Source organism: Agelaius phoeniceus, chromosome Z, assembly GCF_051311805.1.
Source record: "Agelaius phoeniceus isolate bAgePho1 chromosome Z, bAgePho1.hap1, whole genome shotgun sequence".
NCBI lineage: Eukaryota > Metazoa > Chordata > Aves > Passeriformes > Icteridae > Agelaius > Agelaius phoeniceus.
In genome coordinates, this window is record NC_135303.1 from 22,207,767 (window position 1) to 22,233,819 (window position 26,053).

Consider the following 26,053-nt stretch of genomic DNA (forward strand, 5'->3'; position numbering starts at 1 on the left):
CAGACTCTTGGTAGTGACATATGGGAGCAAGAGGAATGCATGTGTGCTTGGTTATTCCCCTCAGAGCCCCAGAAGAAGATCATGCAGGGAGCTGCATGGTAAATGGAATGCACTGCAAATGCACTGCCTTAGAGAGAGAGTTGAGTTATTCCTGTGTAAAACACAGGAGAATTATCACATAGTGCCAGGCTAACTTTCTGGATGTGATTTTTAATATTTTATTTGTACATTCCTCTCCCCCTTAAAATACATCTAACTAATTCAATTTTTATGTTCATCCAAGTATGAGAAACATTTCAGGCAAGGTGCCTGAAGAAAACTCAACAGGCAGTGTCCTTCTGAACTCTGAATCCCCCATTAGGAGCATTACTAGGTGAAAGGTGCACTGTTCAAATTGGATTTCAGGGCAGCACTTGGACTCTACTCAGTAGATACTGCTCTGTCATAACATCCACTAGGTAGGGAGATCCAGCTCTAGAAATAGCATGCTGTAGCTAGGTGGAGTTCCAGGAGTGAATGACTGCTGGGAGAAGATATAGGTTACTTTTCTGCTATTTACAGGATATGATCTGGAGGTCAAGGTGGAATGTGCTTGACAATGTGCCTTTGCAAGTAGTTGCAAGAATTGGTTCAGATCAGCAGCATCAGCCCAGGCAAATATGTTTTCCTGTGGAAAAGCATTGCTGTGCTGCTGCCCAGCTTCACAAACTACTTCTGAAGACCCTTCATCACTGCAGTAGCTGGACTTCATGCTTTGTAGCTGTGCTGTGGAAAGGTAAGGTAGATGAAGATCACAGCAAGGTAGTGGTCCATTTCTGTAAAACAAGGGAAGGCTTAAATCTAGCAAGGGGTTAAAAAGTACTCGGTACATGTTTTAACAAACTAATTCCCAGAAAATATCTTGATCCATATTGCAGCATTGCCTTTCAAAGCTCAAGTGCTTAAGCAGTTGTAACTTGCTGCTGTTCTGTGAACTTTAATGGATGGCTGAGGTGGAAGAGAGGCTAGTTTTACATCCTGGTGTAACATGATTTTGTACATATTTATATATTTACATTTATACTATTTATATAAGAGATAACCATCTGCATTTTAAAATTCTCAAGGTCTCAAATAACAAAACTTTGACAATTTCCAAATTTATAACATTGACAGTACAGCTAAGTTTGTTAGGAGAGGTACTGGTCTGAAAATGTAGTATTTCAAGATGTTGCACATGTTACACAGAACTGCTAGCAGAGTGTCCCTTTAATGGTGCTAATTTAAATTCTAACTCTGTCATGTAGCACTAGAAGGTTTGTCTAGGTATAAAAAAAAAGAACTATATATATATATATACATAGTCACTTAGCTATGAAGGAATTTGTTCTGGTTTTGACTGGGGTAGTTAATTTCTGTCACAGTAGCAATTACAGGGATGTGTTTCAGATTTGCACAGAAAGCAGCACTGACAACACAGAGGTGTTCTAGTTACTGCTGGGCAGAGTTCACAATGTATATAGGTCTTTTCCTGCTTCTTGAATCAGGTCATCAGCAAGTATGCTTGGGAGGGGACCAGCTGTCCCAGCTGATCACAGGGATATTCTAGGATACATGGTATCTGGCTCAGCATATAGAGGTGGGGGAAGAAGTGGGAGAACATTCAGAGTGATAGAGTTTGTCTTCCCAAGTCACCATTAAGGTATGATGGAGTTTTGCTTTCCTGGAGATGGCTGAACCCAAGCCTGTCCAGTGGAAATGGGGAATGAATTCCTTGGTTTGCTTTGTGTCTGTGGCTTTTGCTTTTTTAAACTCTTTTTATCTCCACTTATGAGTTTTGTCACTTGACTCTTCTCTCCTCCCCACCCCACTGGTGGGGCAGTTAGGGAGAAGCTACGCAGTCCTTCTTTGCTAGTAGAAGTTACACACAGTAATACGTCTCCTAGCAGATTAGCAAAATGACAACCCTCACATTTCTTATTGGTTTTAACCTGAACTTAGGCAAATATTATTAACAGTGCTATTAATAAGGAGGGAATTAACTCTTAAATCTGTCTGAATTCTTCACCAAAAACAAACTCAAAATTAAGCTGAAATGCTCTACTTAGAGAGGAGGCCCTATGGTTTGTATTATGTGGGGTGTCGGATCAATGTTTGTGTCACCCATGTCAGCAGCTGCCTCCCTGAAGGTAAGAGTACTGTGGGAACATTGTGGCCCAGTACCCCAACCACCAACAGAGGTGCACAGGCCAGGCCTGCCATTCAAGCCCCAGATCTTCTCACAGGTCAAGTGACATGCTGATCCTGAAGGATGATGACAATCCATTTTGCGCAGCATACGGGACATGCTGCAGCACTGCCATGCTGCCGGCACACAGGGGAGGCTCAACAACACTGCACAGGGCACACATTTCCACATCTGCTTACTTACTTGCAAGGGAACAGCAAAGGATACTTTCTACACCCCAAGTCAACAAACTTCACGTCAAAGTTCCATCTGCAAACTAGACCTTTGAAGTCACTCCCCTCTTTCCTCCTATTCCCCCAAAATTTGTGTCATCTTCTCAGGCAAAGGACCAGAAACCTCAAAATAGGGTCACTGCAGCTGTAATGTGATACAGAGTCCTAAAAAGGCATTTCCCATCTGGGACCTGGCCCCATAAGCTCAGTGATGTAAATAAAAGAGACAGGATCCCAAAACCAGACTCCAGAGGTACTCAGCGGTATAGTTCTAGAAATAGTTCTGTTTTTTTGAGAAAGCAATACATGTTTTCCTGCAGTAAGTTCCTGTATTATGTGATACTTGTGGTTTTTTATTTTACACACAGATACAACATTTAAAACCTCTTTTTTACAAAAGTTTATTTTCCACAAGGAAGAGCAATAGGAAAAATTAAACTGTTCTCCACATATTGTTTTCTTAAAACAAGAGTCTACAAGGACATATTCAGCACCAAAACTAAAAACAAACAAAAAGAAAGTACAAACAGCCATAGAATATAATCTATAAAGCAAACATTTAATATTGCACTTTGTTTCTCTAACGTTTGGATTTTACTTACTTTTTCCTAATTCAGATCAGAATTCTCTATCAAATACTGGGTTTCAACTGTGAACCTGAAGTTTTATAATGCTGAGAATTGACCATTATTTGTGGGAGAGTAATGCCTCTGAGAAATTTAAACTGGAAGTCTTTATTTGATAACCTTATACAATTTTTCATTCTAATCAAAAAGGCTGAAATGTCAATTACTATGATATTGGTCAATCCTGCCTCATATGCAATTTTCCATTGTATTGCAGTAAGTACTTTAATGCTATATGTATCAGCAATTGTTCCCTAGTCTGTAAAAAGAACAAAAAAGGAAAAAAAAAGTAAAACCACCAAATGCCCTTTTATACCAACAATCCCATTAGCTTTAAAAATTGTCTGGTTGGAGAGGGTAGAGGGAAGGGACATCCACAAAATTGGCTTAGTAACATCATCCAATTTCCTTCTTGCCAATATTCCCACTCAAAGCCCAAGCCTTTTAACTGAATCACTTAAAACGCGACTCATTTGTATTTTATCACCCTGTTGTCATTTTTGAAACATGAATGATCTTTCATGTTCTCATAAAGGCCACTTATGGAAAAGCCTATTTTGTCACATTTATGAAGCCTTAAAAACAAGGCAAAGGTTTTTAAAAATGAGCACCATGCAGAAACACCAGCCTCCCCTCTCCGACTCTCTTCGGAGCTTTTTTATTGCACAGGGAGACAGGTATTTGATGGATTACATCATATTTGTTCAAATAGTCAAGACCAGAATAGTGTCCCTTTGTCAGTGATCTGTGTTCCATGGTTTCTGAAGAGCAAAGTTGACTTTCATTGTACATCTCTAGCATATAAGCGCTGGCATTTGTTAGCACAGGTAATGGCTCCATTGCACCCTTTTTCCTGTGGCACACTCAAGGACAAGTGCTCTTTCCATACAGTTTCTTGCATTCTGCATGACTACATGGTATAATTCATTGTTCTGTTTGTTTTAAAGTTCTTGAGAGTGCCACAGAAGATGCAGTTATCAAAGCACTTCCAGCTAACTCATATTTAAGTATGGCTGGTAACATTGATCTTTCTCGCTTTAATTACACTTCTAATCTTGTACAGTATCATAAACCCTGAAGGTAATACAAAGTGCACAAACTGAGCTCTTAGCATAAAAGAAGCTTTTCCTGCATTTTGAAATATACTTTCTACTAGACTTATTACATATAGAATTTTTGGTGATTAAGTAGCTATATATAAAAATAAATTTACTTTCCCTTCCTATCCCTACTACTTGAGATATTGATCTGTCTGTGAATCCTGGACAGTGTATGACCACTTCCTTCTAATACTCTTTTGAGGAACAGCTGGTGTCTGCTGGTGCTGCTTTCATTTATGCCTTTTTTTTTTTTAGAGCTTCACAACTTGAACATTTTTTTTTATAATGCAGAAAGAGAAATGGGAATGAGGAGGATTTTGTAACTTTTGTGTATGTCCTTATTCCAGATCTCCCTCTCAAGTAAAGAACAAAAAACAAAACACAAACACAAAAAAAAAGAACTAACTCAACAGTGCAACGTAAAAAAACAAATAGCATTCCAACAGTTTGGCAAGTGATGAGTTCACCTGAGATTAAGTGATTTTTAGGCAGTCTGTAACAAAATGCTGCTTTGCGATAATAGTAGAAAGGCAACAAATTCTTAAAAGAAATCAAGAAAGTATACAATCTTGACAAAGTCTATTAGTTTCTTTCTATTAACTCTTCACCCTCCCTCCCTATCCCCATATCTGTTGCTTATCTACTACAGTAGGCTGCAAAACATACAGCAAGAAGGATTGGCTTGAAGGCATTTGATGTTTGTAAAATAAATCCACAATAGGATCCAAGCTGAAGAGGTGATACATGATCAGCCTACTAGGACAATTCTGAGCATGTGCATATGCAGGTAAAGTCCAGGCTACATTAAATTAAAAAAAAAAGAAAAGTCAGTGCATTTGTCAAAGTCTGTTACTGTTGGGTTTTTTGTTTGTTTCTTTCTTTCTTTTTTGTCAAAGCTTTCTTTTGCTCCTTATTGTGCGGACCACAAGACATAAGAAAGGGGTAACAACTGTCCGGCGTAAATGAGAATAAGCTGTAGTGACACTGAACCGCACAAGGTAAGCAATAAGCATGTGCAAATTTCCAAATTGTAAGAGGAAGCCAAACCTCTCTTAATGTGGTTTGAGTGTTTGGACACACATGACTGTAGGTTAGTAAGGCTGCTCCTAGTATGTGCCAGTATTTAAGAGGGAGGGGGGAAAGCTCAGTTCTTCAAGCATGTGGAGCAGTCCTACAATGTTACTGTAGGCTTCAAAGCATGATCACAGGTTGTTTTCATTTATTCACCACACAGGCAAGAGCAAACCCACTTGCTCTGAAAGTGTGTCTCCACTATGATGCCTTGACCTTCAACACAGCAGGTATGATTCCAAACCCAAGTCAAGTCAGTCTTATGAATTCTTTCAACGAGAAGGGCAAGATGGTCTGTCGTCTGTGGGTTGATCTGGGTTTGGATCAATCTAAACAAAAGAGAAAAAAACCACAACAACATAAGGTATTTTTAGAACTGATTGCTAGAAAATACATCAATCCAAACACCAAAATTTTTAAGTCCAAGACAGTCAGAGATAAATGGTATTCCTAATCCAAAAGTTACTCAGGTAATTGAAGTATCTCTAAAAATTAGATAAAACTTTGAATTGAATATTACTAAGTACAGTGAAACACTTTAAACTGCATGTTGATGGTAGCTTAAGAATAAGCACAAACATGGAATAAAAAATCATAAAAATCCTGCTAGTAGCACAAATATTCTAAATTATTTATTGCATAGTAAGAAGACAACTGGACTCAGCACTTTGACATGTACCTTTAAATACTAAATTGATTTTGGAAGACATTTGACTTAAAAAGGCACAAAATAATTAGTAAAAAGTTCTTCTACCTAATTTTTAAGTAATTAATCCTGAAAAACCCCATAAAATATTTCAGAAGTTCATGTGTACCACACATTTTCTCCTTTTTAACAAAAGGAAGGAGGTGAAGAACATGGTCTCTAACTTAGGTCTCCAAAACTCAATAGGAAGTATAGTTTAAGTGGACATTACATAGTTTGGTCAGTTACTTAAAAAATACATTATTTAGAACAAAGGAAAAGCTTACTCCTAAATATTTAGGGCACCTAAAATGAAAAGCCCCAGAGTTGTATTCTAGGCTTATGTTATAGAAGAGACACAAAAAACATGTCACTCACTCACTCACTAGCAGATTAAGTGCTTCAAGAGGAAAAGAAACAATCAAGAGTGGGTGGATTCAGGCAAGATTTAGCCAAAGGGCACCATTTTATTTTGTCCTATACCACTGCTTTTCTTTGAAAAATATGAACATGGCTTTTGAAGGTTTTGAAGCCTGAACTTGTGTCCCAGTTATTCTGTGAAAGAGTGACTTTCACAGAACTTAACTTGCAGACAGAAATATTTGAGCTGTGCATTTAGAGAAACCTGAGCCAGAAAGAACACCTCTGTATCCTCTCCGCATGGAAATTCTGAAAGCAATACATACAAAGAGCTAAAAATACAGAGTGCTTTTAGAGAGTAGAGTTTGTTGTGCATCTATATATTCAAAACATTGGTATTCACTAATGTCATGTATTACATATGTAATGCAATATAACTTAATAAAGTTGCTGAGAGAGTGCAAAACAATTTCAGAATCTCTATAAAGCATTACAATAGTGAAGAATCCTGGAAAATTTTTTATGCAATTTACCTGCACTTTGCTAAAACTAAGTTACCTTTTCATATTTTTGCTTATTTGTCCTGGTTTTCTTAGAGTAGAAACAGTTCTTACATTTATTCCACATGACAGAATTCAAAGCAACAGTACATGCATAATTATATTTTGAGGTACCTACTTCTGAATAGAGGGGTGGAGGCAGAAAACGAAACTCCTGGATGTATGCAAACAGTGGTCCTGGAAGCGCTCTCTCAAAGTCATCACAAACACCTAAGGGTGCAAGGCTGGACTGCCGTTGTTCCTCCGTAACCACTTCTGCATAGCTGGGAGGTGCTGCAGGGAAAAGGCACACGCAGTTCGAACAACAAGTTCTTATGCATGTCAAAACACATAATACGATAAATATTAAACTTTTATATTGTAAAATGCACCAGCATTTAGATAAATTAATTCCGTGATTTTTACAGTTATTGAACATGAAAAAGAGGGTAGGTTGCTCTAGTTTATTTTACAGCTATGCTCAAATCCAACAGCAGACTGACCATTGTTCATTGTGGCTTAATTCTCACCTTCAAATTTAAAGCATACTCAGAACACTGAATTTCTGTTACAGGCAGGAATGACGGAACATTGCACTCCTCTGGACTCCATTATCAGTCTGGGATCTGTACATTAAAACGCCATATGTTTATATGCAAAAAGAGAGAAGCTACAGAGCTTCTCCTTTGACAAAAGAGATTCCCACTGAAATGGATTACATTATCCTTTCACAATGTCTTGGCTACTAAGGATGATAAAGATCACCTTAACTGCTATTCTGACAGGTTACACTGACTTACAACCAAGGATACAGCTGGATACTGGAGGCACATAATTAATTCTGCCCAGGTACAATGGCACTCTGTGCTTTCACTTGTACCAGCTTCCAAGCAGCTGAATTCCACTGCTTGTACATCTGAGAGAAGAAGGCAAAGAGGGGAACTCCATTCTTCTACACAGAGCAAGCAGGTAAGCAAGGAAGCATCCACAAAGGACGTTCTATGGACCTTATTACGAAGAATGTAATTTTTGTCTGTTTGCAGGACAGCAATGAATAAAGCACACAAAAATCGAAACAGACTTGTTTTGTCAGGTTACCTTCTGGTCTTTCAGGCAGTGTCAGACCAAGCCAATTCATGTTCATGCTACACTGGCTGCTTACACTTGATGTTCTGCTACCAAATGGGTGTAGAGGAATGGTGCCAATGACCAGTGGTAAGTTAAGGAATAAATCCATGGCGCCAGGAATATCCACATATACCTAAAGAACAATAAAAAAGTATAGATTAAAAATAGGTTTGTATGAGCACTTCCTAATTATTAGACTAAAATCTCCAGCCATGTAATTTTTCACAAGTGGCTGAAATGTCATTTTAGAACCAATGTCCCTATGGAGACAAATAGCCCTCCAAGACAAAGGCAGTTCTATACTCTTAATACAAGTCCTCACATGGAAATGTCACATACTTGTAACATACTTCCTTAGAACATGCAAGATTTAAACTGAATTTACTTACAGAATTCCTGTTAGGACACCTAATGCTAGGCTATGTACTTCTTTTGTAACTAGTTAGCAGTTCACAACGCTTTGTTAACAATTTGCAAGGAATCATGGAAACTACTCATGCTCCAATTAAACAACCCAACATACCATCAGTGAATACTCCACACGAATTATACTACAGTCAAGAATTGAAGGAGAAACAGGTGGAATTTTTAACTGTTTGCCATTCCAAGTTTCTGTTTTGCCAGATGACAAGGATTCCCCACGTAGGCTAGCAACAAGCTGCTTGACTTCCTTCATTTTCCCTTTGGCATAAAATGCCTGTGTTTGGTAAATGGCTGCCTTTGGCACCACCACACGGGAAGAGCAGTTCTCAATCTCAGCAAAGATCTGAATTGATTCACCTGAAACAAAGCAACATTTCATTTTTTCTATGTATTTTCAAGGCAACTGAAGCAAATGGGCACATACTGCGTACTGTTATAAGGCACTGGATGCTGCTAGCAATGCTCCACACTTTGAACAATATCCACTGATGCTAGCAGGAGTAAGGTCACCATGAGGTAAATCTAACAGAAAAATGCACAGGCCCAATAAAAGCAATGTCCTTTAACAATATGGAGACAGAGCAAGCTAACAAAATCAGTCATTTAAAATTGCAAGACAGAAGAATGCAAACCAAAATGGTAAGAATAGTTTAAGTATTTCTTTTATATGTAACAGCAGCTAAGCGCACCCTGTCATTTTAAAAGGGAAGGAAAAACATTTCCTATAATTACTTCTGTTACGTACCTGGGGTGTAGCCCTTCCTTTCAATTTTGGCACTTAAGGATATTGGGCCTGAGGTACAAAACCAACAACAGAGAGTTTTTTCTTTTGTGCCTGCTTGGGGTGACTGCAAGAAAAGAACAACATTTTCCATTTAATAAAGTGCTCCATGACTCTTTTAATCTGTTCTAATCAACATAAAAAGTATGTATTATATACATTCTATGCATTTTGATAAGCATATCTAGTTTTATTTAGAGGGAAAAACCTCAAGCAAATTGCACCATGCAAACTATAAGCTTTAGTCTAATTCCATACTCATTAACACTGCTTTTTTGCTACACTTCATACTGCAGTTAAGTTAAAACAAGTTTTTATACATAAATAAATTTAGCACAGCTTAAGAAAGGCTTTAAAGCCTACATATCCCACCATATTGTTGAAGAGCTTTTAATTTACCAGTAAACTAAAACGTCTATCTCTATGCAGTATAGTATTTCAGAAACAGTAACTAAGGTAAAGTACTGTAACCTTGACTCCTGCTATTTCCTGTTTCAAAATGATCCCGTTTCATCTGTATTAAACAGACATTGTTATTTTACATGACACCAGGATTTAGGACTTGGTCCAAAGCCCATTAAAGTCAAATGAGAGTCTTTTGATTTTAATGGAATTTGTGCAAGGCCAATGTCCCTGTGGGTGATTTTTCACCCGTACACACAAGAAACCTATTTCAATGGATTTTGAGAATTTTTTTCCCCTCTCCATGGGGGGTGAATTTGAAGAAGAGTGGTGGGGAATGGAATTTTAGGTCTGATTGAATTCAAATCCTCATTGAAAGGAATTGTGACATTGAAATTATTTTAATGAAATGATACTACAGAAAAAGATTATAGAGCATTGTGATAATTTCTCCCCATTGGTAGAAAATTATCCATATGAAAATGATCAATTATGCACACCAGTACATTATTTACTTTCCTTTTTTAAGTTTGCAGTCTGTCACATTAATTCTTTTAAGTGTCACTGTTTTTTCTTCAGAATCAAAGAAGAACAGTTCTCGAAATTTTCCTTCTTACTCACATTTAACAATTTAGTATTAATCTAATCTGACAAAACCATTTTACGTATCTTAAAAGTAAAGCAACTCCAAGTACAGGAAAACATAGCTTTCAAAATGGAAGAACTTACCGAGTTGCAGAACTAATGTAATACTTAAAAGATTGGCTGTAACTAAGTATCAAGGAAGCATTAGGTAAAATTAAATGTGGATATTGTTTCAGTTATTAAACTTTGTTATTTTTTTTTATGCCAGAAACAAAAAATGAATAATTCTGTCAATTCTTACCAGTAATGAAGGAGTGTTGATATCTATATGTTCAAAGACTGTAAATTCCTTCTTTAATTTTACTGGTAGAAACCAAGGCCTATGCAATTCGGCTTTCACCCAATAGCGCACACTGCCATGTCTGCCTTCGAATGAGGTAGCAAGTGGTCTGTGCAGGACACAAAGGTCAAAACTGAGTAAAGTCTTTCTGTCTAATAATGATACAATTGATCAAGTCAGTGATTAGTATATAGAACTGCATTTTTAATGCACTGTAGTACTTAATGTAGAGTATCTCAGAAAAATTCAATAATTAAAGATGGGAGAAAAAACCATCTCCAATTTATCCTACTATAGTTTTTCATAGATTTTAGGAATCAATTAGAGAATTGTACTAGAAAAATGCCAGGAGAGCACAGATTTTCTTTAAGCTTAAGAGGCCACTTCCACATCTGGGGTAAAGTATGCCCTTTTGACTACCAATTTAGAATTACCATTAGCACCAACCAATTATAGTTTTGGATGTTGCCATTGTGTATTATTTACTTGGTCAGTAGCTCAACATCAGGTTAATTTTAGCTGTAACTCAGCACTTCCATAGTTAGGTTCACCTTAAGCAGAGTAAATATTACAACATGGAGTTCTGAAGAGAGGCTATTTTGAGCACCTTCTAATCTTTCTCTACCCTGATGAGACAGCTTAAAACATTTTTAATACTTAAGAATGTACACATATATCCATATATGTATTTATATACACACAAACATATAAAATCATGAAGACTACTCTGAAATTTGTCAAAAGAAGGAAGCCTATTTAGAAGCTGGAAGAAAGATGATGCAGGTAGTATTTCCAGACCTGTGAACACTGCCTTTTTTACTGTAGTATCATAAAGTATCTTTAAAGTACAATTATTTCCAATTAACAGCAGTTTTTGTAGCTTGTTCTCTTTATTTTTTTAAATAAATAATTTAAAGTATTTTTTTGTATTTTACTATGTTCTGAATGCATACTTATATATACATTAAAATAAGGTATTTGTAACATTTTCATATTTTCCACAGAGAGTAATACTAGCCATGCTAGTGCTTAACTAGAATTATTCTTTCAGTTACAGGTTTGACTTCACTATTTGCACATTTGAAATGTTTAGTTTTTTCCCCTAATAATGCAATTAGAACTTCAGTTTTTCATTCTGTCCCATATTCTGTAAAGGAAAAATCAGTAAGGGTGATGCACATCTTTTCCCTGTTGCTCTGAAGTTTTAGTCAGTTTTGGAAATATCCTATGGACACAAAATAGCAAGTAAGTAGGCAGTGTCAAAGTTCAGGCTTTTAATATCACTCTTTGTTTTTCCAGTATTATTAAAACTGGCTTGACAGCTATTCCCTCATGGCACTTAGAAACAACCAATGATTTGACCAATGCCTGCTATCTGGCTGTTTCACTTCAAGCTAAGCATTTCATGTTCATGTTTTGAATGTTTTGAGTTTGGGATTTTTTGTTGTTTTTTTTTTAATGCCCCTTTAAACTCAAGGGAAAAATCAGTACTGGCCTTACTGTTGAGATTTTTACAAAATGCTAAATTGTCTTTAAAAATCTCCATGTTCACAGGTCTTCCCAGAAAATCTTACTGAAACTATGTAGAAGTCCTGTGCCATTCACTTTGAAACTGTAGAAGTGTTTGCCACCTGCACATTTTGCTAAAACCAGCACCTCTAATAAACAACCTTAATATTAGGCAGTGAGCTTATTCACAGAAAACTGCCAAATTTTCAGCGACTTTAAAGTTTTTAATTTAATTTAACTCGCCTTTTACAGCAAAAGGTTCATGTTTTATCCATATTCATACTCCCTCTTTTCCTGTGTATTTGATTTTACTGGAACTTGTATTTTTAGCTCATTTCCATATTTCCAACTCTATTATGTCCAATCTTACATCCACAGTGCCTACATTACATATTTCAAAGAGGAGTGGGGCAACAATTTTTATCTTACCAGAACAAACTTCTGCTCTTACTCTTGCTTTGCCTTTGTCTTCTAAACCAAATGGGATTTGGTAGGAAAATTCTTCTTACTCTAACCACTCATTCTTAAGTTTGTTTCTACCAAGGCTTTCTGCATAAATAGCCACCCTGGGTACATACATCCTATCTGAATAAGAACAACCTCCTCTTTTGCTGAAATCTAAGTAAACTAGCCACATCTGTTCCAGACTTGAGCCCAAACAAGGCTCAATTCCACTGTGATCTTATCTCTAGTTCTGCTGGTCTGCGTAACTCCAGTAAATAGTTGAGTTAGAAGGTATTTCAGCCACTCTGCAGGACTTCAGTGACATTTCAAATTCCTCTCCCTCCTCTTGGGAAGGGGAAATAGACTGGAATATCTAGTCAGTCAGTAAGACTTGGTAAAAAGAAAGTGAGCAACTGGGCAGCAGTGAGCCCCTTTTTTGTGGAAAATTTTTTTAAAAAAGGATGGGTATACCAGTGTAAAAGCAACCTCTTCAGTTTAATGAGATTATGTTCTCTACTGCATGTTACAAGCACAATTCCTACAACCATTGAAAAGGTTTCCCCTCCACCCACAGCAGGAGTTTTGGTCAGGTGGGTGGGCAGCAGAGCCCTGTGTGGAGGAGGACTGTGAGGGAGTTCTTACGTCTGTGGAAGCTCAAAGCTGAATGCATATTCATGCCTTCCTGAATGGATGGTGTGAAGGCCTTCTTCTGAATTGTCATCATCTAAAAGAGAAAAAAAACCAACATGCTAATCTGGCTGCACACGTTATACCTTGTGTAGGCTTCTCTCCCAGAAAAACCAATTTGCTCACACATTACAAGACCTAAAAAATGTGATGTCCCAGGAACAAGGGTCTCCCAGTCCATTAGTTATTAACTGCTGGAATTCAGGGCCAACTCTGATAGACAGAAATGTAGGCAAGAATGTTGGCCTTAGAGAGAAGCAGAGGTTAATGTTTTAATATAATCTTGCCTCTGAACAGTGACACAGTTTCAACTGCTGCCGTTTCAAGGCCTCCATTCAAGGTCTGTAAAGGAAATCATGCTGCTTTCCACTGCAGTTACTAGTCAGAACGAACTAGAGCTGGCTTTTTCCAGCATTAACAGTACCAAGTCTGCTGCTTAAGATTAAATTTAGAAATTCAGGTTCTTTGTATCTCCTGCCTGGTAACAGTGTCCGGACATTAATCACACACACAAAAAAAACCGTGTGAGAAAGGAGTAAGAGTATACGAGCAACACCCAGAAAGTACCCGACAGATTCAGGGGCATAGGAAATGGCAAGTTGCCCAACTAATGCTATCTAGAGCTTAAACCTTTCATTTCTTTAATAGATTAACTTGATCTTGCTCAGACAGAGCATAGATACTTTCTGGTTTTATGCCAGGAATGCTAACCCTTGTTCACGGTCACAATTATTTGTCCAGCTTCAAATGCCACAAGAAAATTGTAGTTTATTCTGACATCAAACCAGAAAAATGCTGACTTGGTTAAAATAAAAGTTGACTGAAAAATTACCGAGCACCTCGCAGACAAAAACGGCTGGAATTATAAAAGGGGTTATAGCGAGACAAAGTGAAAGGGAACAGCTTATGTGTGACTCGCTGAAGCATTAATGGAGGCATGCAGAAGGGTTCTAAGTCTCTATTGTCCTATAGAAGAGCCGATGCTCTACTTCCTACAGTGTAAATACCGAAAATTTAAAAACAAATTAACAAAACAAGCAAAAAAAAAAAACCTCCTAGCAGCAAGATGTGGAAATAAATACACCTTCAGCACGCAACATTTCCCGTAGGTCAGGAAAATGTGAAAAAGCGAGACAATGCGTCGGCGTGAGGGTGGGCTTCTATAACGTCGTTTTGCGTTTGGGGTTTTTTTCAATAACTATGATTTATTTATTTTATGTTTAATTCTGTTCCGAGGAAGGGAGCGCTGCTTTCGGCTGTGGCTGCGCTGCTCTCGGCCCGGCCCCCCCTTCCTGCCAGCTCAGCAGTCCCGCCGCGCCGCGGTAAACAAGTGCTGAGCTGTCAATCAGCGCGGGCTGGAGCAGGAGCCGACCGGCCTGAACCGGCGCGCGCGGAGCGCCGCCAGCCCCGCCGCTCTCACATGCTGCGTGCGCTGCGCCCGCCGGCTCCGCACCGAGGGCGGACCCTTCCGCCACCGCGCCAGACCTACACCCCTCAGGTGATGGGACCGGCGACGGGAGGCGGCAAGGACGAGACTGAGGGCAGCGCAGCCCCCTGTCCTCTCTCTGTGAGGTGCTTTGCACAGAGACAGAGGCTCGGGGAGAGGCCCCTGCCCGCCGGGGGCAGGCAGCGAAACCTGCTCCCTCACCCCCGCCGCCAGCGCCCCGCCAATCAGCGGCGGGCATCGCCTTAGCAACAGGGCAACAAACCACGGCCGGCCAATCAGGGGGCGAGGCCGGGCAGCGGGTCTGCGCTCGGGGCAGTCATTGAAAGGTGGCCGCCGGCAGCGGCTCCGCGGGGCCCCTGTCCCACCCGCTCCCACGCGTGCTCCCCCCGCCACGGGCGGCTCCTGCGCGGCTGTAGACTCCCGTCCACAAGCTCTTGGAACCCGCCGTCCAGAGGTGCGGGAAGTTAAGCTCGGGCCAGTGATTCCTGAGGCGGTGGCAGGAGATGGGGGGGAGCCGCAAGTCACCTCGTTAGCGCGGTGTGCGCGATACCTGAAGCAAATAAAAAAAGTCCCGAGTTCTGCTACAGCTTTGAGCTCGAGTATACTATATGAAGGGCTCGGTGCCGCCTGGAGTTGTTCAAAAATAACACTTATTATTTTTTTCCGGAAAGAACGAGAAATATCGCATCGCTGCAGTGTATATGATGCAAATTCAGGGGGAAAAAAAAGGCGACAAGCAGCACAAAAAATTACATAACCGGTTTTTAACATTATTTTCTTGCGCTGGGGAATTAAGTCATCGCCACCACCTGACGCGTGCGACCAATCTGCGCGGAGCGGGCGGCCCACCCCCCTCCTCCAAAGCCGGTCCCAAACAGGATTGAACCGCTTCGAACAAAGGCTGCGAAGTTCGGAGAAAAAGAAATAAAAAACCACAGACAACCCCGGGGCCCAGCGCTTCCACCCCCCCAGCGAAGGGGTCCGCACTTCGTGGGGACACCAGGGCGGCTCGAGTGGGAAGTGGGGAGCAGGAGGTCCTCATCTCCCCAGTTTTGGGAGAGATGCTTCCATTACGCAACACCACTCCCCCCTCTCTCTCTCCTCCCCCTCCTTTTGCTCCTTATCAAGGGCTTTTCGGACACATCCTTACACCGCGGTGACCCCCGCTGCCGAACGGGGTGTAGGGGCATCCCAAGGAAATGAAAGCTTTTTACCAGGGCGAGGGCAATACTGAAATGAGGAAAAAATTACACGTGGGGTGGTGATATGTCAAAATAAGCCAGGGAGACTCTTTTATCTGCCAATAATCAGCCATCCTAAAAAATTCATTGTATTATCACCCCAACAGCATCAGCAGAACCCCGCACGTGTCAGAAACGATGTTTTTTATGCTTTCACTGTGTTTCAACTAGGATTCTGCCAATAAAGTCCGCTGCCCATCTGGCTGTGATTTTATAGCTGTTTTTCCCCACGGTACGGCAAATCGTACTAAATATCACCGGGGGGGGGGGAAAAAAAAAAGGTAAAACACTCCAAAAAAACCCATATTTTAATATATGGCCGTATTGAAGGGCAGGAGAGTTTTCCTGGTTGCAGGTACTTTGCAAATACATCTCCTATATGTAACTCCATCGCCAAGATACAACCCTGGGCATGTCCTGCTCTCCAATGCACCCATTAAAAGACAGGGCTAAACCGGGGTGACACAAAGATGCATGCTTTTTTTCCATAAAAAAATAAAGTATCGCAGCCCTTACCTCTCTCGTGGCCTATCAGGATGTCTTTATGGTTGAAATATTCCACTTCTTCGGTGTAGTTCTGTGTATAGGCAGTGTTGGATCCAGCATTCCTCGATTCAGTCCAACGTACTTTAGCGTGCCCCCTCGCATGAATTTTAAGGGATTTCACTCTAATTTCCCCAGTTACTTCTAGACTGACCCTTCCTGAGACTGTATCCCCGCTAGAGTACACAGGGACATTGCTGTCATTCAGACAGTCAAAGCTTATCGTCAGACTCTTCACCTTCCCCAGCACCATGGTTTTATAGCAAAGTGTACAAAAATAGACTGTAAGAAAAAAAAAAAAAAAAGGGAAGAGGGAAGCCAAAAACAACCAACCCCGAGCCCCTGGGGCGCAGGGGTGCGGCGGCGCGGACCCTACAGGCGGCTCATGGGGGCGGCGGGGAGCCCCGGCCCCGGCGCGGGCGGCGCTGGTGCCGAAGCGGCGTCTCCCCACAAAGGCGCTGCCGCGCCGCCGCCGGCTCCGCCTTATAAGCCGTGTGACAAACAAACGCGGACGCGCATGCGCCGCCCCGCCCCGCCGGGGCAGCTCCGGCCCCGCCGCGCTGCCGCCGCCTCTGGGGAGCGCCGCTCCTCGGGCGCGCGGAGCGGGCCGTGCGCGCGCCGCAGGTGGATGCTGTGTTACTGCGGTCGGCGGCCCCAAGGAAGATGGCAGTATTCCAGCCTCCGCGAAGAGATGAAAGTTATACCTCACTTAACAGACCTTCTTCTGAAACTAGCAAATTCTCCCTTCTCTTGGTTATTGGGTTTTGGTTTTGTTTCGTTGGCTTTGGTTTTGTTTGGTTGGTAGGATTTTGCTGCTTTGGGGTTTTTTGCGTTTGTTTGGTTAAGTTTGGGAGGGGGAGGTTGGCTTTTTCCTCTGTCCGTGTGTATCTAAAGGTGGGAAAGAATTAAGCAAAGCTTGATAGGGAATTATAGAAAAAAATATAGAAAAACATGGTAAAAAATAAAAAGCAGTCCTGGCTTTTGGGGTAATATGTATTATACTACGTGAGAATCTTCTCTGTAAACTTTTGAAAATGAGTACTGATTCATCTGAATTTAAATATTGTAGTATCAATGATTGTCCCAGTAATACAAATTACATTGCTGCAAATCCTCCCTGGAAATGTTTCCAACTGTTGATTTTTATTTTTTTTTTTATTATTATTACTTTGGTAGTTCTGTTTCTCTGGTAAACATTCTGGGTTTGGTTATTTAATGCTACATTAGCTAATTCTTGCACACTTCCCCGCTGACACAAAATTTTCAGTGAGAAGTATGATGGTGGTGGATGACATCCCCCAAGACACCGTGCTTTGGGGAGCCTAAACTGAGATACACTGCTAACATTTCATGCCAACGGTTCAGTTTTGAAAGTGTTTGCCTATTCTTGCTCCTTATTTCTCAAGTAAAGAAAGTCATATTTTCCTTGGCCTGGTGGATATTCTCATGCATTTTTTGTGGCTAAAGGTGTTCAAGTCTCTTGTGGGTAAATTAGGACTTTCTGCACTTTTGCACCATCTCGTGGTAAGCATTAATACTTCCTTAGCTCACAGTATCATAGAATGAATCATTGAGGCTGGAAAAGACCTTCAAAATCCTGAAATCCAACCATAAAAAGAATACTTGCAAGAGAAGCAGAGGTGATTGAATTCCTCTTCTGACAATGCTTTTCCTTTTGCTCTCATGCTTTCAGACTCAGGTGGTCTTTTGCATGTGTTTATTTGCACATTTTTCTTCTATTCTGTAATTTAAAAGATAATTGTGTCTTCCATGAGTCATAGAAGCCACAATTCCATGGTCTCTAGTTGCTATAGGACTTGAGAAAGCTGGCAGCCGGGTGGGATGCAGCTTTCATCCACAAGGCTTGGGTCATATCTGCTGTCCTGCCAGTTCTGGGCTGGTTCTTAATGTTCACCTGCCCAAGGACAAATCTGCAGACATGAGAAAGAGCAATTGCATTTTCGAGGAAGCTGAAGATACAAATCTGTTATTCCAGTGGATATTCATCTGGATTTTAAAATTTTTAAAGATCTAGATCAGTAAGGAACAGAATCATCCTACTTGCATTTACCTGTTCCAGACTGGTTGAGGAAGAATAAAATACTTTGCTAAGTTGCTGCAAATCATCCTCTGTATATACCCTGCAGACCTCATAGCCCTGTCTTAACTTCCCTTTCACCAGCCATCTCCTAGATCACCACGCTTTGTGTATGGTTATATGTGATTTAAATCTGGACCACTGAACAGGCTTACATGATTTAGTTAATCATGTGTCATGCATACTAAACTTCAGATGGACAGTTCTGCAGAAGAATGTATGTGTATGTATGCATTTCCCACATCCTACCAAAACACATATTCATTCAACCTCTGTTGCTCTTTTTAATACTTCTCTTAGTGCATTCATTTTACTTTTGTGTTCCTAAAGTATACACTTCATGCCACCCTGTGGGCAAAGGGGGTAAAGTGCCAACACTGTCTTCCACCAGTCTCTGGCCTCTGCATTTCTGCAAAACTGACATTTTTCTGTGAAGTCTTTTTGTCAGAATCAAATAATTTTAAAATGAAAAAAAAATTTAAAACTTTAATTTTGGTTTTATTTAAATGGAGAACATACTATGAGGTTTAGCCAAAAAATATTTAGTAGGGTTTCTTCAGATGTTTAGTTAACCAAATATTAGTTATTTTTCAGAATTTAAGTTTTTGCATTTGTCAAATGAGCTATCTTCTAGTTAAATGTTAAAAGTTTTATCGATTCTGATACAGGATTTTAAAAATTGATTGCAAAGATGATTAGTTCTTACCACCTTAGATCAACAATACACAGTGAAGACTTTGTAAACATGTGAAGTATCAGGAGCCTTCGCTAACCTTTTACAGGCCTTATGCATGATGCAGTCCACAAAAATTCACATAAAGTTTAGAAAATTATTTATTAAATTAATTAATTCATTCGATTTTTTTTAACTGGCAAAACCTATGAAGATGATGCTGTCTGCTATTGGAGTCAGTAGCTCCAAGGAAGATGGCAATATTACAGCCTCCATAAAGGCTAATCCATAAAGATTATACCTCACTTTGCAAACCCTTTCTTGAAACTGACAACTCTCCCTTGTTTGTCTGTTCTTTCATTTTTTTTCTTGGAACTTTTAAAATTATTTATATTTTTAAAATTATTTTCTTATTTAAAAAAAAAAATATTTTTTTTAAGTTTGCTGAGTGTCTAGTTTTGCACCTTTGTACATGCCTAGAACTCTCCCAGCCTCCATGTGACCTAATGGTACATTCATGCTGAAGACCATTAAAAATTCAGAGGTTAAGTCCATTTAGTATCTTTGTCGCTAATCAGCCTTCTCACTGTGCACTTGATAAATCTGCAAGGGTGGGTGTAATGCATGATGATCTTGACAATAGTCATTACATTTTTCTAAAAGCAAAGCCAGAAAAGCTTGGAATGTTCTCCTGACTCATTAATAAACTACTGTTAGTAGGAAGATCCAGGCTTTGATCCCATCTTACAGATCATCTGGTTTGAGACTAGGCCTGGTTTGGTGTGAAGACAGTGTTTACCCTTCCTGTGAAGCTGTTTCCTTGTACAGCAGAGAATGGGCTAGAGTGAGTGTCAGAAGAGAAGCTATGTATTTTCTGAAGGTTAATGTGTCCTTATCAAAGGGACAATTCTGGAAAGTAAACACATGCTCCAGGATGGTTTCTGTATTTTGTGCAGTGAATGAATGATAAATGTGAAATGTTCTCCTAATGGACTCATTTCTATTCATCCTTGTGTCTGATCCCAAATCCATTCATAAAAAATAAGAGAAATGCCCTCATCATACCAGTTGTGAGGCTACATTTGTGAAATATTGTCACATTAAAATGTAGAGTGGTGAGATAAAAATGTTGAGCATATAGTAGATCTGTGTACTGAGGAATTGTTTCCAAAATCCTGGGTTCAGAAAGATGTCTACAGACCTTTCTTTTGGACTATCTCCATTGGAACAGTTGTTCAGCTGTCAGACCTATAGAAAGAAGAGAAAATTTTGCTAAATAGGCTTCCTTTGGTCTTGTTTTTTAATGGAGAAATTGTCAGCAATGGAAAGAAACTTGGAGTTTGTGAAACTGTTTCCTGGATTTGAAAAATCCAGGATTTGGGAGCAGCTTTTTTCTGGTATTATCTGTATGCATTTATTATTGAGAAAGAATGTGCTGTATGTAATTCTTGATGATTCTGCTTTCAGAACATGCATACTGTAAAAAAAGTATTCAGTCTCAAAACTCAAATGTTGTGTGAAATGTTTATTAGTTTGGGTTTTTTTTCTTTAAAATACTGTAGACGAAGTTGAGTTCTGGGATGTATTTGCAATTAAAATCAGAACATCATATAACAATTATGGTAAACTGCATGTTTGGTTTGAAAAATAACTGCTAGTGCTGTTTAACTGAGAAAACAGTTAAACACATACTTGAAGAAATCTCTCCTGGACAGCATGACCCAAGGACAAGTTTATGGCTGCAATCAGTAATATCTAAGCATGTGCTTCAGAAATGATGATGTAGAGTGAAACAAAGAGCAGAGGTAAAAACATTTAGAAGGTATGTGGCCGTGATCTGCACTGGGTTTGGTTGTCCCTGTTGTAACTCTCTGCTCCCCTTAAGGCTTTTCCCCCTTCTTGCCTTGCAGCTACTTTATCTGTAGGCTCCTCCCAAGTCCTTCACCTTGTGCCAAAAGGGCTGGCACTGTGATTAAGCTGAGGAGTGTGCCTAAGCCAGTCTTGAGTTGATTCAAAGCCATTCAGTATTCAGCAGTGTTGAACCCTGGGCAGATAGCAGATGTCCAGCAAAGACACTCTATCACTCCTCAGCTGAACAGGGGAGACAAAATATAACAAAAGGCTCACATGGGAACGTAAGAACAAGAAGGGATCACACACTAATTACTGTCACAGGCCAAACAGGCTTGACTTGAGGAAACATCTCTGCTGCTCCTTCTTCCTTAGTGAGGACCCTTACACGCTTCCCTTCACTGTAAGGGTCTTTCTCATGCGAGACAGTCCTCCATAAGCTTCTACAATGTAAGTCCTTCTCATGAGCTACAGTTCTTCATGAACTGCTCCAGTGTGCGTCTTTTCCACTGGGTCAGTCTTTCAGGAACAGGCTGCTCCAGTGCAGGTCCCCTGTGGGGTCACAAGTTGTCTTAGGTTGGAAATGCAAGATGTGGCTGGGGCTGTGTATTCTATTGCCATCTGTTAGAGGTGGGGCAGTTATCTTCTGTTAATTGGGCCACCTGTTAAAACCAGGTGGGGCAGTTTTCTTTATCTCTTCTGTGACCCATCCTCCCTCAGGGGAGATATCTTCTGTTCATGGGCCATTGAGTGTCACTCCATGACTGATAAAATGACATCATCCCATTGGGAGATGCTCTGCCCAGGGGGAGGAGCCAAGCATTCCTACTTGGATATAATCTGAGATTTGGAACACCATGAACAGCTTTTTTTCCCCACTGGATTCCCAGAAGAGCAGCTTTCTTCTCCACTGGATTCCCAGAGGAAGATCAGGCCCATCTACACCACTACTGGACCTTCAGAGGAAAACTCCACCCTTCTGCAGGATCACTGCTTCAACAGAACCACAGCTGTCACTCCAGGAGGACTGCAACCACCATTTAATGAGACTGCTATCAACACCTTGACCTACAGGGTGTCAGGTTGTATTCTGTCGTTGTTGTTTTGTATGACTACATTTTTTATTTTTATTTTTACTGTTATTTTTCCTAATAAAGAATTGTTGTTCCTACTCCCATATCTGAGAGCCCCTTAATTTCAAAATTATAATAATTTGGAGGGAGGGGGTTTACATTTTCCATTTCTAGAGAGGCTCCTGCCTTCCTTAGCAGACACCTGTCTTTCAAACCAAAACACAAGTCCTTCCAGCAAAGCGGCTCCTGCTTTGGCTCCTTTCTCTACAGGGCCACTCACCCTGCTAGGAACCTTCTCCACTGCAGGTTTTCCACAGGGTCACAGCCACCTTTGGTCATCCCCCTGCTCTGCTTTGTACCTCCATGGACAGTGGGGAGGCCGTCTGCCTCATCATGCTCTTCATCATAGGATAGAGGGAAATCTCTGCACCAGTGTGAGGAGCAGGCAGAACCTTTACTTCTTCACTGACCTTGGTTTCTGCAGAGTGGTTACTTGCTCAGATTTTCATTCCTCTCCCTGTCTGCAGTTGCTATTGCAAATTTTGCCCCTTCTTGAATACAATATCTCAGAGGCAGCATGATTATCACTGATAGGCTTGGCCTTGGCCAGTGGCAGGCCTGCCTTGAAGCCAGGTGGCATTTAGTCCATTGCATAGCTGCAGAGCCTCCATACCTGGCTCAGGTACATGGTCATGTTTAAAAATGTGGGATGGTCACTGCCGTTGTAAAGGTTAAGAGAAAATGCAGCATTAGGAAATTAAAATGACCTAGGAGTCATTAAGCTAAAAAAATAAAGTAGGCTATGAACTGTACTGGAAGCCTAGGAGCAAACAGGTTATGCAATTTTTCCGATGAGGTTTGACCATATCCTGCCAGAAGAAAAAGGACTTGGCATTGTGCTTGGTTCACAGTGGTACTGAGGAATATGCCCTCATTACACTTCTGCATCCCCTCTTTTCATGTTTATCTCTTCTTCTTACTAGCAGTTCGCAGAGAAATCCTGTGATATTTGTGGCTATATAAAGTCCCTTTTTTGTGCAAAGTGTGTGTTTTTGTTACAGGAACTTTCCAACATGCCATGACATTAGCTCTGTTAGTCAGATTATGGTGCTAATAATGACAAGATAGTGGGTTCAATCCTCGTATGGGCCATTAACTTAAGAGTTGGTTTCACTGATTAGTAAGAAGTGACAAAGAGTCAGTCAGAAGGCTGAGTGGCATAAGCGCACATCTTTACTTGGAACTGCTTCTTTTATATTCTGATCCAATACAGGTGGACCTGATTGGTCATTTAATCAATAAATTTCACCTGATTGGCTAATTAACAAGATGCCCATTTATAAACAATCTTATGAGAATAACAAGAAAACAGATATTAGTCAGACAACCCCTGTGGGTTGTTTTTAATAATTGGATATAATTGTTTATCTCCGACTCCCTGAAACCTCCCAGGCTGATTCTGGGAAAACTTATGAAGTTTTCTTGCTCTCTGACCAGGCTGTCACATCCACAAGTTGGAGTCAATTATCCTTCTGTACTCCCTCCAACTTATACTATTCTGTCGTTCTGTGACCCAGCAAAAACACTAGAAAGAGGTTTAAAGTATTTGAAATGAAGTTTTCTAAGAAAACTAAGAATTTTTTCATTATACTTTCTTCTGGTTTATCAAAGGTTTATGCTTTAGTGCTATATTTCAAAATAAGATATATACTGTGATTTTTATATCCAGAAATAAGCTGTTATTCTTTTTACTAAGCAAGGAGAGCTGAGATCTCTTATTGGACTAATTTGTAGTCTGGAAAAAGAACAGGCCAGCATTCAGTACACCAACTCTTCCTTAGCTTGGTTTCCCACCTATATTAGAACAGTATTTTAGAAATAAAGTGACTGTGAAGCAAGATGGGTTTTGTTTCAGGCCATCTCTTTTACTTCATCTTTCTGAGCTAAACTGATAAGCACATCTAACCTGCCTTATTAGTGAGATAAGCATTTCAACAAGAAGAGAGATTGAAATACAGATGGCATAGCCATACTTCTTGCTTTATTCCTGTTCCCTTAAACAAAGTGGAAGCAATGCCTCTCTCCTTTTTGCTGGTGTGTGCTGTTAGAAGATGAGGACATGGGCACTTTCTTCACTCAGCAACTGTGTGGGTGGTTTACATGGCATGCAGTGATATGCAGGGTAGTCACTACTTCAAGTCAGCCTTCATGCCCAGACCAAAACCAAAATTTTAGGAGGAGTGACAGCCGGTGTGACGGTGTTCAAACACAACAGGACAGTGCAAGATGGTCTGCTGACTGTTTTAAGAATGTTTAGTGTCAAATCCTTATCCATTCACATGGAAGAATTTCTTCTTAATATCCAATCCAAACCTATGTCAACCTATCTAAATCTATGTCAATTTGAAGCCTATCAATATATGCCTTTGTCAAAACATCCTTTTTCCTTATTCCAGCTACCAACCATCATTTGTCGGCTACCAACCAACCCATGCGACAGAAGTTGAAAACATATCACAATTATGTCTTGATGGCATTCTGTTTATATGATTTGAATGTCCATGGGCACGTGTCAGATCTGTTGAGGACAGTTTGAAGGGCAAGGCTACTCCTCTGCTGAATTCATAGCAAATGTCTGGCAAATGTCAGACAGCACTTCATCAGTGCTTTCCACACAGGAGGCAGCTCGTGGAGAGTGCTGGGTGCTCATGGGGTTCAGGCATCACTGTGCAGCGATGCACAGTATGGTCCACAGAAGGGACTTTTGCATGCTGTATGCATGCTATATGCATGCATATGTCTGTAGGCTATTGTAGTTGACAAAATTACTTCAGGGTTCCTCTCAAGTGTTCTGGTTTTAAAAAGCAAGAGATCAGCCTTTATAGTACTTTGGAAGGTTTCATAGAGTTGTTTTTTTGTTTTGGTTTTTGGGGTATTTTTTACATATGTGTGGGATTCTTTTCATATAAGGATCATATAACAACAGGAGACGGTCTAGGCAGACAAGTAAAATTGCAACAAATGTCATTTGTGCAGCAATATTTGTACAATTCCATTTGTGTGATAAAATGTGTGTGCAACTCATCTTTTCATGAAACCTGATATGCCAGAAAATGCCTTTTTTTTTTTTTTTTTTTCAGCCTATCTAAAACGTTTCCCTTTCCAGGCTTTGGATACAAAGCAAGCAGATTCATTTCCCTGCTGCATCAACTCAGCAGTTATGCATCAGCAAGAAAATACTTTCCTCTGTCTTCAGGATGGTTTGTGGGCTACCACAGATAGCTGGGGATGCAGAGTAACATTGCTTAGGAGTCTCATTCACAGCTGTTTACTTCCTCATACATGCTGTGTTTGGACCTAGCAGAGATGCCTGGATTCAATTATGGGACTAGGCATTTAAGAGAAACATGTAGTTAGAGTTTCTCTCTGCTTTTCCAGGAAGCAGACTGCCAAATTGGTGTACAGAAAGTCCTGCTTGGGTTACAGCAGCAACGACAAGGGCTAAGGCTTCCTCTATAACCTCTTGTCTTTCTGCTGCTACAAGGTTATTATTCATGTAATGATATAAGAGGACATCAGTCATTTTCTGTCGAATGGGACTGAAGACCCTTGCAACAAACCACTGAAAATAGGAGGGTCATTTTTCATTCCTTGTGGGAGGACAACTCAATGATATCTTTGCAAGGGTGCTTGCATAGTGGTGCTTGGGACAGAGAGGCAAATTTAGGAGCATCATCAGGATGCAAAGGAATGTCGAAAAACCAGTCCTTTAGGTCAATGACTGTCAAATGTCAGTCTTGAGGGATCATAGTAGGAGACGGGAGATCAGGCTGCAGGGCTCCCATGTCTTCCATTACAGAATTTTGTGGAGGTCTTGGAGCAAGTGTCACTTGGCAGTTTGTTTTTTAATAACAAACACGGACAAATTCCAAGGACTGGAGAAGGGGACTAAATACCCCTTTTGAAGCTGTTCTTGGACAAGTTCAGTGAATGCGCACCATAGGTAGT

At 40.3% G+C, this 26,053-nt stretch overlaps 1 protein-coding gene across 2 annotated transcripts; it reads right to left on the bottom strand.

Moving 5' to 3' along the window:
* Window positions 1-2,824: 2,824 nt before the first annotated feature.
* ARRDC3 (arrestin domain containing 3) lies at window positions 2,825-16,827 on the bottom strand. 2 transcript variants are annotated; one of them, XM_054651629.2, is made up of 8 exons: window positions 16,324-16,825; window positions 13,075-13,156; window positions 10,441-10,588; window positions 9,117-9,219; window positions 8,472-8,728; window positions 7,919-8,081; window positions 6,960-7,114; window positions 2,825-5,565 (listed from the first exon to the last, which is right to left on the bottom strand). In XM_054651629.2, the coding sequence occupies exons 1-8, from the start codon at window positions 16,601-16,603 to the stop codon at window positions 5,509-5,511; spliced, it is 1,245 nt and encodes a 414-aa protein (XP_054507604.1). In that variant the 5' UTR covers window positions 16,604-16,825; the 3' UTR covers window positions 2,825-5,508. The 2 variants fall into 2 exon arrangements, with proteins under 2 accessions (XP_054507604.1, XP_054507606.1); XM_054651631.2 differs by lacking the exon at window positions 2,825-5,565 and adding an exon at window positions 7,351-7,446 and having other exon boundaries at window positions 6,978-7,114; window positions 16,324-16,827.
* Window positions 16,828-26,053: the final 9,226 nt, after the last annotated feature.